Below are 16,311 nucleotides of genomic sequence, written 5' to 3'. Positions count from 1 at the left end.
TCTCACTCTGTTTTAAGGGATTCCGTTTAGAAAAACTAAAATGACTGGCATTCTAGAAAACGTTATAGGAAAGGGGTGATACGCAAGCTCACGCTTTTGTGATCATTTTTCCTGAGCTTGTTCCTCCAAATAACCATGAAACACTTTACAAGTATCAGTGCAGGTCTAAGAATAGGAACACAGAACCATGTGCATTGTGAGGACAGCTCTGGGTATGCTTAATAATTTAAAAAAAAAATAAGTTGGAAGGACAGCATTTTTTTTAAATCTAGAATGTATTATCACAATGAATATCCCATGTCTGTTTCTATCCCTGTACCCAAAGTTGAGACCCAGGGGTTCCTTAAGAACTGTCTTCAGGAGCCTTATGCAACCTTCAGGAAAGAAAGCTCTGTTTGGCCATTAAAACCGGCTCACAGCACCCCCAGTGGATGCCAGCAGAGAACTGCGCTTCACACACATCAGGGGATGAGAATATCAGGAAGGCTTGTGAAGATGGAAATTCCAGGGTCCTCCCCGCAGAATGTGATTTTAAAAGTATGTGCTGACCCCAGGAATCTACTTTTTTAAACAAGCTCCTCCAGGGATTCTGTTCTAAGGAGTCCCTGAACCACATCTCGGGAAATACAAATTCAGAAAGTATAAATTCACTGGGGGGACTTCCCTGGTGGCACAGTGGTTAAGAATCCGCCTGCCAATGCAGGGCACACGGGTTCGAGCCCTGGTCCGGGAAGATCCCACATGCCGCGGAGCAACTAAGCCCGTGTGCCACAACTACTGAGCCTGTGCTCTAGAGCCACAACTACTGAGCCCACGTGCCACAACTACTGAAGCCCGCGTGCCTAGAGCCCGTGCTCCACAACAAGAGAAGCCACCGCAATGAGAAGCCCACACACCGCAACGAAGAGTAGCTTCCGCTCACCACAACTAGAGAAAGTCTGCGCGCAGCAACGAAGACCCAATGCGGCCAAAAATTAAAAAAGAAAAAAAAAGAATATTTCTCTTTAATCTCTCTCTCTTCAAGAGTATTCTTGATTTTTCTCTTTCTCCCTCCCTCCAAACACACACACACAGATACACACGCACACACAATTTAGCTATCTGTGTCAAAGTGATCTTTAGAAGGAGCATGTCAAGTTGTTTTGAAGTAAATTAAAACGAAGTATCATTATGGAAACACTTAAAAATAGACAAGGAAACCAAACAAAACTACAAATGATAAAATTAGGCTCCTTGGCTAATGATAACAAAACCATTAATTTTTTTTTTTTGGTCTTCAAAAATATTTGGGTAATTCTGTTTGTGCCCATTTCTGGGTTTTTGAACATTCCTCAAGTATAAGATAACCAAACTATATTATAATATAATGTTATATGATCGATAATAATATATCAATCCTATCCACAAAGTTTAATAACAGCAAATCAGTTTGCACTATTTTGCACAAGTCAACCAAACCATTTAAGCGGTGACTTTCCATTTAAAAGACATGATATCTTATATGGTGAGGGGGAAGGGTAAGCTGTGACAAAGCAAGAGAGTGGCATGGACATATATACACCACCAAACGTAAGGTAGATAGCTAGTGGGAAGCAGCCGCATAGCACAGGGAGATCAGCTCAGTGCTTTGTGACCGCCTGGAGGGGTGGGATAGGGAGGGTGGGAGGGAGGGAAACACAAGAGGGAAGAGATATGGGAACATATGTATATGTATAACTGATTCACTTTGTTATAAAGCAGAAACTAACACACCATTGTAAAGCAATTATACTCCAATAAAGATGTAAAATAAATAAATAAATAAATAAATAAAAGACATGGTATCTTAACGGAGATCTGGTCATGGGAAACGGAAAAATCAGAAGAAATCAAGTCATGCCTGAATATGCATTAAGAAACTGGAAGAGTTCTGAATTAAGAAATTTCTTTTAAGGCTAAGTACCTAAAGGGAATCCACAGTGCCTCCCCAGGTCCCCATTAAGATGTAATCTTAAAGACTTTAAAACCCTCTTACTGCCAGAGTTCAATGAAAAGCTTGCATCTGTAGTAAAATGTGAATCTCAGCTCGGAGGTGAAAACAGAAGCAGAAAGGATACGAGGAATTGCAAAGAGCTGAGCAAACACGTGAAACGAGGAGCCCCAAGCCATCTGCCAGGGAGCCATGTAGGTCAGGACGAACTGTAGCTTGTGAAGCAGGTCCCCGAGCTGAAAGCAAAAGGACAGACAGAGATTCATCAGTGATGACAACCACAGTGACAGCTGTGTCACAGTCAAAGTGCCTGCATTAGAGTTAGGAAGGGGCAGTGAGACTATTGCTTGTCCTCTTACTCTTACCTTCCTTCATCCCATAAGCAAGGCAGCTGTTTAAGGATATTTTCAAACAGCAACAAGATGATCAGAAGTAATGTTGTGTGGTTAATTTCACCAGGTTAATGATTTCAGCCCATAAATATGGTGTTTCTTAGAGGAACACTCACAGCTTGGTCCTTCCTTCTTCATATTGGGTCTTTCAGAAGAAGGTTCATACGAAACCCCATCACGATGGACATCGTTCAAGTTTTTGTGTGTGGATTTCAGTTTTCCTCTTCAGCCACCCTTGCTGGAGAAAATCGCCCCATACCGCTTTGTAACACTGCAAGTTACCAAGCACTTTAGAAAGCCAAGATAGGATATGGGAGCCGTTGCATTTGCTAGACAAGCCTGCACAGGAGAAAGCTGAGTTCTGGAGAGAAGTAGGGGGTGGAGAGAAAAGACCTTATGTGGCCTAAGGATGAACATGAGGGGAAACATGCCCAGTGGTTTGGGCTGGAGATCCAGACTATCAATGTGCCGAGGAGGATGGAGAACGTCCCTGGCTGTAGACCCCTGCTTTGTGGAGAGAAGTGACTGATGGACCCCAGATGTGAAAGTCTACAGCTGTCACTTCTAGACGCAGTTAGGAAGTATCCTACCAACAAGCTTTCGGAATTGACATACGCTCTTCATCCATAATGGAGACTTTATTTATTTATTTTTATTGAAACACAGTTGTTTTACAAAGTCGTATTAGTTTCAGGTGTACAGATTTAAGTGATTCAGTTATACATATACATATATCCACTCTTTTTCAGATTCTTTTCCCATAGAGGTTATTACAGAATATTGAGCAGAGTTCCCTGTGCTCTACAGTAGGTCCTTGTTGGTTATCTATTTCATATATAGTTGTATGTGTTAATCCCAAACTCCTAGCTTATCCCTCCCTACCACCTTTCCCCTCTGGTAGCCATAAGTCTGTTTTCCAAGTCTGTGAGTCTGTTTCTGTTTTGTAAATAAGTTCCTTTGTATCATTTTTTTAATTAGATTCCACATATAAGTGATATCATATGATATTTGTCTTTCTCTGTCTGACTTACTTCACTTAGTATGGTCATCTCTAGGTCCATCCATGTTGCTGCAAATGGCATTATTTCATTCTTTTTTTACAGCTGAGTAATATTTCATAATAACGGAAACTTCAAATGGCATGATGTGTTTGTTCCTAGACTGGTTAGCATACGAGACAGTGAAATACATTCACCAGAGCCATGATGTGAAAAGAGAAAAAGACAGAATTCTTAATTAAGCTCAGTAGGTGTTACACAGAACATCAGAAGACCACAATGAAAAGAAGACAAAGGCTAGAAAACGGGACCATTGAGGAAAGGTTCAAGGAACCAAGATAACTTAGCCTTTCAGTGAAAGGTCTATCTTGTAATTTTGGAACCAAAAGATGAGGTTATCCTGAACTGTTCCATGAAAGTGTCAGGAGGGAAAAATGAGGTTGATTAGAATCCTCTCCAAGTCTTCCTCTCACTATTCTTGTCTCACCACATTCTCATCAATATCCTGGGTTTAGAGAATAACTTTAAACACCCTTGGACTGGCTACAGAAGATGAACCAAGGATAAATGTTCTCTCAAAGGCACAGCAAACTTGGATTTCTTAAGAAGTGACTGGCATCTGGTTGTGTACAGAAGCCTGGGGTCTAGATGTGTCCACTGGGGACCCTAGTCACAAACCTAGCAGGGAAGAATCGGAGGCAGAGAGAAGGGAAGGGAAGGGGGACAGAGAAAAAGAGAAAGAGGAGAGAGCGAGAGGGAGAGGAAAGAAATAGAGACAGTGGGGAGGATGAAGGGAGTATAAAAAAAAGAAGAGGGGGTGAAATGGAGGAAGATGATGTGATCGGACCAGAAGAACTGTGAAGGAATGTGAATTCAGGGAAAGAAAAACAAATGGTTTTTTCCTAGTACCTTTCACTTTCTTCCCTCTATCTCACTGACACCCCCCAGAGACCTGATTTCAACTGGCTTCTGAGTTCTTTCAAAAAGGCCACTTCAGTTTTAATCCTACGGTTGGTTTAAGCTTCTTGAACTCTGGAGCTGGATGGGACTCCACAGTTGCCAGTGCCTTTGAGATGCTGACAGTTGAGAGAAGAGCAGTTTACTCTCTTATGTCAGCTTGAGGCTGTATCTTTTAGGTTCACAAAAAGATTAGTCCTCTCCCAAGCTGTGGTTCGAAAGGATACAGGTACCCCAATGTTCATAGCAGCAATATTTACAATAGCCAAGACATGGAAGCAACCTAAATGTCCATGGACAGATGAATGGATAAAGGTGTGATATATATATATATATATATATATATATATATATATATATATATATATATGTAAAGAAATATTACTCAGCCATAAAGAAGAGTGAAATAATGTCATTTGCAGCAACATGGATGGACCTAGAGATGTTCATACTATGTGAAGTAAGTCAGACAGAGAAACAAATATCATATAATATCTCTTATATGTAGAATTTTAAAAAATGATACAAATGAACTTATTTACAAAACAGAAACAGGCTCACAGACTTAGAAAACAAACTTATGGTTACCAAAGGGGAAAGTTGCGGGGGGAGGGATAAATTGGGAGTTTGGGACTGACATACACACACTACTATATATGAAATAGATAACCAACAAGGACCTACTGTAGAGCACAGGGAACTCTGCTCAATATTCTGTAATAACCTAAATGGGAAAAGAATCTGAAAAAGAATAGATACATGTATCTGTATAACTGAATAATTTTGCTGTACACCTGAAACTAACACAACATTGTTAATCAACTATACTCCAATATAAAATAAAAATTTAGAAAAATCACTCCCCACCACCCACCTTATTTCCCACCAGTCCATAGGTGACTTGGGCAGACAGGCCTAACACAGACTCAAACTCTTGACTCACTTCTCTTAAAAGATATGGTTTCCTTTAAAGGCCAATATCATTTCCATTCATTCCCACCATTAATTCAACTAGAGGAGGAGCATGGTAATTACAAAACAGAAGACATTCAAACACATGACTCTAGATTACATGGAACGCAAAAGTCCTGAGAAGTGGGGATGGACTCTTTTGTATTAACTTGCTCCTTTATGCCCTAACTCAACTCTATCAGGCAAATGCCTCTGGATTTGAAATATTCTAGTCACAACACTGCTAAGAATTCTTAGTCTGCTTATTAAGAATTAGTCCTGTGACTCATGCCTAGGTGAAAATTGCCAAGCATGAGCAAGATTACCTTATGTGATGTATGACCCCCTAGTTGCCCTGAAAATGAATCACGGGCTTTGCAAAGTTACTCCTGTTGGGTTTTCAGTGTATGGCTATATCCTGGGAGGCTTTTAAGCCACCTCCTGGGAAAGCTGATAAGTAGGTCCAGTCATTGCAACTACATACAATCAGACAGGCAGCCCCAGGAAAAGTCTCATCTGAAAGTTTAAAGCACTAACAAGTTAAACTTTGCTGCATTATGATTAAATGAATATACTACAATTATTTTTTGCTTATCACAGCGACTTGTATTTACACATAAGCAAAACCAGTCATCAGACACATGTGCTCTCATGCTCTAATTGCAGCCAAGGCCCCAGGTATCTTCGCTCTTTTCCTATGTCTCTCTTGGCCTCGTTTTTTGTTTGTTTGTTTGGTTGGTTTTGGGTTTTTTTAATGAACATTGTGAAGAATAAAATACAAGCTTTGTAAAAGATGTTCAATATATAGCTCATCAAATAGACTCTGCTGTTCTTAACCACTGAAGCCAGATCTCCCAAATGCTAGCTCTTTACATACCAATGATTCCTCCACAACTCAGGAATTTAGTGATCCTCCAGGAAGCCCACCAGAAAAAGGATGTGCTGGGGATGTGTCAGATGTCAACACAACACAGAGCATGGGCCTGAGGGCACGCTGCCTGGGTTTCAATCCCAGCTGGCACCTATCATGGGGTTGATAATAGATCCTCCCCACACTGTCATTTTGAGGATTAAATGACTTCATCTTTGTCAAGTGCGGAGTTTAATAAATACATGTTAGGACAGGTGGATATCTTATTTTGAGGATGTATTTGCTCACAATCAGGAAATTCTAGGGCCCCTCCTCTAAGCAACTGAAACTTAACTAAATCCAGGACCTCTTATTTTTCAAAGGAGGAAACCAGACTCAGAGAGGTTAAGTGGGCTGCTTAGAGCAGACCGTGAGTCACTGGCCCCTAAATCCAGAGGTTGAAATTCCTGGTTCTCTGCCTGGTGATAGACATTCCTACCTCCCAACCTTACCATGTCTCCTTGAGGCCATGAGCCTTCCTGGAAGGACAGCAGCAGGAAGCAGCTGAGGAAAGGTCTCCTCTACCTACACCTTCCTGCTGACAGCAACGGGGCAGGGTCACAAGTGAGAAGGTGACAAATCGGAGCTGCCCGATTTGTCACTATCGGGGACCTCTTCTCCATGTACACAGTGATGGAGGGCTATGACCTGTCCTGGAATGCCCTTTTCAGTACAAACTCCCAATGAATGAAAGATGACACCACCCAACAAGCCCAGTGGCATTCAAGTTGTCTCAACAAGGCAAGCTGCTGGGTTACCTGTGCTTCTTAAGAATGGATGGCTCCAAGAAGATTGACATGGTTGACCTATTTTATTCCTAAAAGTGGGGGGAGGTGTGCTCCACGTTAAAAGACTCAACTTCAAATTTTCCCTTTACACTTCTTCCTTCTCTTCTAGGGTTAAGTCAGATGAAAAAAAAAAAAGAAAAGTTTGTGGGTATCCAAAAATTGATGTCTAAGCACAAAAGGAAGCTTAAATATTGATCATTAATGAGAAGCATTACAAAAGGCACTTTCTGTACCGTATTAGGCCATTGTGTATAAATTGATAACACATTTAAGATGAGTTAATGGAAACAACAACACTAACATTGCCACGTGCAGCATAGCATTGCATTGAAGTACTTTTAATTTTTATTTTATATTGGAGTAGAGTTGATTAACAATGTTGTAATAGTTTCAGGTGTACAGCAAAGTGAATCAGCTATACATATACATGTATCTATTCTTTCTCAAATTCTTTTCCCATTTAGGTTATTACAGAGTACTGTGCAGAGTTCCCTGTGCTATACAGTAGGTCCTTTTAGGTTATCTGTTTTATATATAGCAGTGTGTGAGTTTGGGATTGACAAGTACACATTGAAGTACTTTAAATAGAAATCCATTTCCATTAGCTATGAACTTGCATCTCCTTAGTTCGAGGTCTCTGTTTTTTTGAAGCTTAACTCATTCCTAATGTTCTGTTGCTAAGATCTTAAATCTCAGTACTTTATGCTTTAATATGCCTATTAAAGCATAAAAAACTCCCCCAATTACCCAAGTATGACTATATGAGAAAAGAAAATCATTGGGGTCTTTTTCGCTGAAAACACTCGGAAAAGACGACAGGAACTCACAGTGGAATAATTCTGGCTGTTTCCCAAAGAAAGACACCATAAATACTCTCAATTCAAATAACCCTTTTTGGAAATATCTTTTCAATCAGGCCTAGACATGCTGTTGTATCTCTGCTCTAGGTAGGAAATGCAATTTGCATAAATTCACAAACTATCTTAACAGAAGTGTCACCAATAAGGATGACCCTAACACATTTCCTTGCTAATATTGATACATTCTGAAAGAAAGCACAGGCCAGCTTTTCTCTGGGGACTTCCTTCCTCCTGCCCCAATGAAATAACTCACAATTTATTGAATGCTCTTATATTGGGCATTGTCTTAGAGAGCTGCCCATATGCTATTCTATTTGATTAAATTGTAATTTCCCCCCCAATCCCAATCACTACCTTTTATCCTATTGCTCCAGCCTCACTAGTCTCCCAGATTAGTTCTATCATTTGCCACTTTTTTTTTTCATTTTGTTGTCAAAGCCAGTGAGCTGTTTTTTTTTCTCGGAAAAATATGCAACTTGTGATTATCAGTGTTTGAACTTGAAGAGGCAGGCAAGGCTGAAAGGAGTCCCAGAGACTGACTATTGGATTAAAGGTAAATTGAGTTCAAAACGAGAGAGAACGCTGAGGGAGCAGAGACCAGAGTGCTTGGAAAGGAGGTAAACAAATGCGAAGACGTTTGCAGGCTCAAGGGGGAACAAGGTGATGAATTCAGGTGGGAGCCCAGCTGAGGGAGTGAAAGGTAGGAACAACAGGGGAAAACTATCAGACATTTCGATGCACAGGTAGGGATCTGGGGAGTAAAAAAAAGTTCGAGAAGGAATGGAAAAAGTAAAGCTAGTGACATTTCAGAAGTGGGATACCACTTTTTAGGGAAGGGGGAGCACTACTTTTATAGAATAACTGGTTGATAACAGCAAAGATGATAAGTTTGGGGATATTAGCTTTAAAACATAAATATTATCAAATGGGGCTGACAATATGAGTTAGGATTGTATAAGTTAAATAAACATATTCAGGCAGTGGTTACACAATCGTATTTCAGAAGGTGAGAAATGGATTCTATCTCAATACACAATGTGTGTTGGAAGCCTATTATATAACACACTGTTTAGCAAAGTATTGATGGGCTTCAGGGAGCATGGTAATGCAGAAAGGCTACCATCCCACTATAAAAATAACATAAATAATCTAAAAAATTGTAAAAAAATATAATTAATATTTGAATTCCAAAGAAGGAAAAATCTCTAATAGTCAAAACCAAAGAGGAAATTTTAAATGAGAATGCTAAGTCTGAACTGACACCATGATGACCCCAAGAGGACATAGGCATGAATATGGGCTGCAGGAGCTGAGGACTTGGATTTTAATGGACTTGAAGGGCAGCGATGCCCACCAAAGTGTGAATTAGAAAAGGCCCACCTACCAGGACTGGGAGAAAGCACCAAAGTTTTCCTTCTGCCTGGTGTAGACTAGATAAAAATCTATCATCCACAACATGCCAAAGCCATTGTAATGTAGGGGAGTGGAGTTTAAATGTAGACTATTCCAAAAGAGCAGGAACACAAAATTGAGAGACTAATATTAAAAGTAGTGAAGGATGACAAAACTTGCTTGCATAAATCGTCTTCAGGGACACTTCCACAACCAGAATATGTAGACCTCCCATTAAACGCCAAAAAGAAAAGAAAAGAAAAAAACTACATTTAAAAAATGTCATATGCTAATCAAATGTGCTTATTAATAATTTGAGAAACCACTAAATCACTAAAGTTTTCAAACTTTAATGTGCATCAGAATCACCTGGAGAGCTTGTAAATAAAAGATTCTGGTTCCTACTTGCAGAGGTTCTGATTCAGTAAGTTTAGGATGGAGCCCAAGAATAACCTCCCAGGTGATGCTGATGATGCTCCTCTGGGGACCACACATTGAGATTCATTGCACTAAAGGACTAGAAATATAATACTCGATTTCCAAAGTACGAGAGGGAAAGAAGAGATCAAATAAAATTTATTCAATTCAATAGAAGGCAAAAAAGAAGGGGTGGGGGGACAAAGAAAAAGCAATGTAAACAGAAAGCAAAATATCATGATAGAAAAAAGTACAAACATATCAGTAATCAGAGTAACACAAATGGATAAAGTTTGTCTATTAAAATGTAGAGATTCTCGGCCTGTATTAAAAAGAAAAATTGTGCTAAATGCTTTTATAAGAAATACTAAAATGACTTAGAAAGTTTTAGGTAACAGAATGAAAAGAATATATAGCAGGTAAATCTGAATCAAAAGAAAGCTTGCTTACCTATATTAATATTAGACAAAATAGACTTTTACCGAAAAAGGATAAAAAGCAGTACATAATGATGAAAGTAAAGAGTCACCAGAAGATAAAATAATTCGAATGTATGTACTTAACCATACAGTCTCAAAATATCTAAAGTAAAAATGGACAGAATTACAAGGGAAGATTAACAAATCTACATCATAGGGGGAGATTTTAAGACAGGCATCTCAGAAAATGATGGTTTGGTTAGACCATAGATTAATAAAGATATAAAATATTTGACCAACAGAATTAACAAGCTTTATCTAAGAGAGATGTGTATTAGAACCTTGCAGCCAACCAAAAGAGAAAGAATATAACTTTCAAGCATATGGACATTTACAAGAACTGATGACTTAGTAAACTAAAAAGAAGTCTTAACTGATGCTAAGAATTGATATCATGCAAATTGCTTTGCAATTAAGTTAGAAGACAATAATAAAAAGACAGTAAAATAACAATAGCAGCAGCAACCACAAACTTTGCATTCAGATATAGTAACAACAAAAATGACACTGAATTAACTAAGAATAAATGATAATCAAAATTAGGAAATGCTTTAAAATGAAAGATAATGAAAAGCAGTAATACCAATCACAACCTGTGGGACTCAGCTAAAGCAATTTGTAGAGTAAAAGACATAGCCTTAAAATGTGCATCCTAGAAAAACGTCATAGTTTATATTGGCAGTCAATTTTTTATTACAAAAAATGAATATTGTCAGAAAAGAAAATACAGACATTCTGATCTATTAATGTAAATACAGAACTCCTCAATAAAATATTTATGAAATGAATCTACAAATTTATAAAAATATATCATGACCAAATGTGGTTCATCATATAATGGTTTATTAGAAAAAATGTCAATACAATTCACAAAAATAAGAAAGTAAAAAAAAGAAAAACCATATGATGCTCAACTGATGCAGGAATGATGCACTCACTCATAAAAATCCCTTGCAACCTAGGAATATAAAAGTTCTTCTTAAACTGCTAAAAGGTAGCAGTGCTAATGAATCTGATTAACCTACAACAGAAAAGTGAAAACAGAACCATTAAGGGAGACTAAACTCTAAGGAAAGAGAAAGGAACCTGGGATAATAAGTTATCACCTGTGAAGTGCAATTTGGATAATTGCACTTAATAACTAAGAAGAGAAACAGGGATGATACAGGGGTGAGTGTACTCAGCAGGCGTAGGCTACTTAGGCAAATGAATGAATGCACAGCTAATAAAGGGAAAGGCAACGGGCCTGATTCTTTGATTAGCCAGCTTTATGCAGCAAAACAAATTCAGACCCCAAGGAGAGCATGACAGAAAATATTAGTTAAGTTCATATTTCATAACCACTAATTAGGGTATCCATAAACGCAAATGAAGTCACCATTGCACATTTAAACTTTACAATCTACCAAGAGGTAGAAATGCACAGAACTAAAAATCTTGTCAAGACCCCTTGAGAATTGGGAATTAAATTTAATGCTGCATCTGTGTGTGTGTTTCTGCTTGTGGTAGACAGAGGGGTACTGGCTCAGGTGTGTGGGGAGGTGGGTCTCTGGGGAAGGAGGCAAGGGTGGACTTCAACACAGAAGAAACAGGAGATGACAAAAGTACCCAGGGAGAGAGGGTTACCTTTTGTTCTTTAAGCATCCTGCTCAAATGGAGCTTGGAGTGAAGTGGTAGAAACAATACGGTTAATATACACATTCTGCCTTCCTTTTCAGCTCCTTAGTCCTCTAAATTCCTTATGTTAGCTTTCACCCAATCACTGTATGTAGGATAGTCTCCCATCTTTGTTTTGGCTTTTGTTTAGCTTTCTCTTCCCTATGGGGAAAGCGCAGCTTTCTAGATTCTGTTTTTGGGGGCTTCTTCCCTCTCGAATATTCATTATCACCCTAAGGGTGACAAATGCAGTTTTTAGGAAGAGCGTATGACGGCCAAGTTCATAAGCCTACTATCAAGCTGCTGCTTTTACCCATGTAGCATTTTAGTAAGAGAAACAAATAATGCTGATATCTGTAGCTACGAAGCAGCTTTTTCTCCATCTTCTCTGAAGGTCGTCCTGATCGGATATCCCATCCCTCCCACACCTCTTGGATATCTACCTCATGTACTCTCCTGAGATTTTATACTTGTAAAAACATTTCATCCATCTAATACACATAAAAATAAGGTGATTCATACAGTGGTGTTCCAAATAACAGTAGCTCTCTGCTTTAAGCACCTAAACTTTTTAAATTTATTGATTTTTATACAAATATAATAATACAAACTCACTTTAAAAACACCAAATAATTCAGATTTGCTTAAATTGTAAAGTGAAAGTTCTTGTAACCCACCTCATTCTGACCTAACTTCCAGGACTTGGAATTTTCTGCACATGCACCCGTGCAATACATGCATGCGAGTGTGTGTGTGTGTGTTTGTCTTTTTATTTAAATTGAATTAGCAATATATAGTGTTCTGAAACTTGATTTTTCTATTTCATAGATCATGGGCATTGTTCAGTGTTGGTATAAATTGCTCTCCCTCACATGTAATTAACTGCATAATATTCCATTGTTTGGCCAATCTATTGAATCATTATACTACTGACAGACATCTAGGTTGCAAAAATTAATTTAAAACCACTGCTGAAGAAAATTTCACACACTTATCTAAGAGATCATACAAAGCCAGTGCAGTGGCTGTTAACACAGTGTACTCCCCTGACTTTGATCACTGGGTGGGCACATGGTCTACACTGGAACGGTCATGACATCTCCTTCTGTCCATGATAACTGATGCAGGGGTAAGCACAGTTTGTGATACAACAGGTACAGGATGTTAATTCCACCAGCATTACTATATGAATGTGGGGCTCCTGGGAGCTATCTTGTTCCTTGTATGGAGAATGACCCCAAGCAAAATCAGGCAAAAATAAGTAGGAAAGAGAGAGTACAAAAAGATAGTTTGCTCTGGGTATAGTCCCATCTCAAATGAGATCTACTCTCAGGCATCTTAGTTATGTAAAGCAGTATAGTCCAACTTTAAGTTGAGCTTTTGTCACTTGCCATCAAAACGTTCTAATATACCAAATTTATCAAAATTTCATGTAAAATTAAAAAGTAGTTCAAAGAGCTTCTGGTTTCTCCTCTTGGACACAGAAAGCTGAAAAGAGCATTCTTCCCACCCTTACAATGAGAAAAAGCCAGACAAACTTCAAATTCATGACTGCTTTTTTAACCCATTGGAGAACTGGGCTGTAGAGAAGCCAGCTGGCCCACAATCTAAGGACAGACAAGCACCTTCAGGGAGAAAGGAGGTAAGTACTCCCTCACCTGAGGCAGACATTACCAGAAACTGGTAGGAAGAGTTTGTCCAAAAGAGCTGATGAATTTTGGTGATAGTTAAGTGTGGGCTCATAGGACACCAGGAAGCCCCCTGGGGGCTATAGAAATTGCAGGCTCTTTCTCCATGCACTCCCCTGGGTGCTCACAGAAAAGGTCGGAGGGAACCCTGAGGAAGTGTCTGACGTGGTACAGACCTGAAGGAAGCAAACAGCAGACACACGGAGGAGCACAAAACTCTGCTACACCCTTTCCCCAGACCTCTCTTACAGGACACTCTTATAGTAGGCTTATATTCCAGCCTACAAAGGAAGGGTCAGCAAACACTGTCATCTCCCGGGCACTGGTGAAGACTCACTGAAGCTGGGGGAAGGGAACGACACAACGGCAACAAAAACCCCACTCCTGAGGAAGGGGCAGGAGTACCTGCTGGACCCAACTGCAGCTGGAGGAGGATGAGGAGAACTGAGAAGGACACAGGGACAGGGCGAAGACCTAAGACTGAGGTTTAATTAGAAAACAGAGAATGTCCTCCCCTTCCACCTTCTCCCCCTGCCACCAAGCTAACAAGTTTCAAGTGAAAATTAAAACCAGGTGCTGATAGGAGAGGGACAGGAAAGGCACAAGCACATGTGAAGAGACACGCTGAGGAGCAGCATGGGCGTAGAGCTGAGCACTGAGCAGACATCGCTCTGGAAGCCAACTCCCAACCTAAACACAAGGTAGCCCTTCAGAAGTTTTGAAGTCTGTGGTACCCTGAGGGTAACCATGGCAATAACAAACCCCCAACCTGGCCCATCTCCTAACTATGTTAACTCAAACCCTGCACTGAAAATCTAGCAGAAGGAAAGGCATGCCTGGTTCCAGGCATAAAAGCTATTTGCTTTATACTCTATGGCCCTCCCCAAGAAGTCCAGCTTTCAACAAAAAATTATGAGGTATATGAAAACGCAAGAAAAAAAAGACTCCTAAAAGACATAGCAACAATCAGAGCTAGACTCAGATATGAAACACATGTTGGAACTATCTGACAGAAATTAAAATAACTTTGATTCATATGTTATGGGCTCTAATGGAACACGTACACAATATGAAAGATTAGATGGAAAATTTCAGCAGAGAGGTGGAAAGTATAAAAGAAAGACTCAAATGGAAATGATAGAAATGGAAAACACACAAGAGAGATACAGAATGTTTTCAGCAGACTTGTCATACTAACACAGTTGAGGAAAGAATTAATGAACTTGAAGACAGATCAAGAAAAATGACCTAAATTGAAACACAAAGTTAAAACTGAGTGAATTTAAAAAAGAAAACATTATTGAGTATCCAAGAGATATATAACAATATCAAACTAACATATGTATATTTTGAACCTCAGAAAGAGAGGACAGGACAAAGAAATGTTTGAAGATATAATGGGCAAGAAATTTCCAAAATGATGACCGACACCAAGCCACAGACTCAAGGTCAGATAACACCAAGGAAGATAAATACCCAAACAAACAACTGAATAAACAAACAAATAACAAGAACAAAACCTACCCAACACTAGGCATATAATAATCAGATTGCTAAAAACAAAAGACAAAAAGAAAATCTTGAAGGCAGCCTCCAAAAAGGCACATTACACAGAGAAGAACAAAAGTAAAATTACAGAAGACTTTCTGTAAGCCAGAAGATGATGGAGAGACATTTTTAAAGTTTTAAAAGGGGGAGGGGGCAGGAACCGTCAATATAGAATTCTATACTCAGTGAAAATATCTTTCAAAAATGAGAGAGAAATACTTTCTTGGGCAAACAAAACTGACAGAATTCATTGACAAAAGACCTATACTACAGAAATTGCTCAGGAAGTTCAGAAGAAAGACGATACAGGTTGGAAATTTGGATCTACACAAAGAAATAGAGCATCAAAAATGAAAGGTGACAATAAATCATTTTTTCTTATTTTCAAATGCCCTAGAAGAGCAATCTTGCTCTAAAGCAAAAATAGTAACAGCGTATTATGTGTTTTTGGCATATGTTAAAATAAAGTATATGACAATAACACCAAGGATGTCAGGGAGGAAACTGTTGAAATTCCTTACACTAGACAAGCAATGGTATAATATAATTTGAAGGTAGATTCTGCTGAATTTAAGTTTTATATTCTTAATATAATTGCAATGACTTTAAAAAAAGAGGCATAAATAATACGTCAGTAGAAGAAATAAAATGGAATTAAAAAGTCGTTCAAAGTTTTTCCTGCTACTCTTCCCTTTACTGCCCTAATTAGTTGTTCCTTCTGGAGAACTCATAATATTTGGCTTACAACTTCCTACCACATGGAAAGTAGTACAGCATCCTGGTTATAAGACTAAGCTTTGGAGTTAGACCTAGATTCTCATCCCAGCTCTGCCTCTCACTACTTGTGTGATCGTGGACAAGTTTCACTCCTGTAAGCCTTAGTTCTCTCATATGCAGAGTAACTATGGTAATGGTACCTATCTCAGAAATTGATTGTGAAGAGTCGATGAAATAATCCATGTTAGGTTTTTAGCTCAGGACCAAACATATAATAAGCGCTCGATAAATATAGATTATTTTATTTATTGCCCTTATGACATTGTTTCAAAAGTAGTTTTTATGTTTTTCTCTCGCACATCTTCCATTGAAGCGTATGCTCATTGTTAGCGATAGGGTATTAGTTATAGTTGTACAGTTATCTTCTAGCAGGTAAGTAATATAGGCACATAGTGGATGTAAGAGCAGTAAGTGTTCTTCAGAAAGTGAAACAATGAGTAAAAGAAAGCCTCAAGTGTCTTACTAACTCAACTCATAGGCTATAGTGGACATGGGGTCAATGGAATTTTTCTTGTTACTTCCTGATTCT

At 38.9% G+C, this 16,311-nt stretch overlaps 1 protein-coding gene across 1 annotated transcript in view; it reads right to left on the bottom strand.

Moving 5' to 3' along the window:
• PCNX2 (pecanex 2) overlaps positions 1-16,311 on the bottom strand; it is a gene marked incomplete at its 3' end in the record, with an annotated part of 308,773 nt that overhangs the window by 96,906 nt on the left and 195,556 nt on the right. The window contains exon 22 of the mRNA XM_079712418.1: positions 2,097-2,205. Coding sequence (XP_079568544.1) covers positions 2,097-2,205 — 109 coding nt within the window. The remainder of the gene's footprint in view (positions 1-2,096; positions 2,206-16,311) is intronic.

Source organism: Hyperoodon ampullatus (genome assembly GCF_949752795.1).
Source record: "Hyperoodon ampullatus genome assembly, chromosome: 1".
NCBI classification, from domain to species: Eukaryota; Metazoa; Chordata; class Mammalia; order Artiodactyla; family Ziphiidae; genus Hyperoodon; species Hyperoodon ampullatus.
The sequence above is the reverse complement of the archived record's forward strand: the minus strand, read 5'-3'. Positions and strand labels throughout refer to the sequence as shown.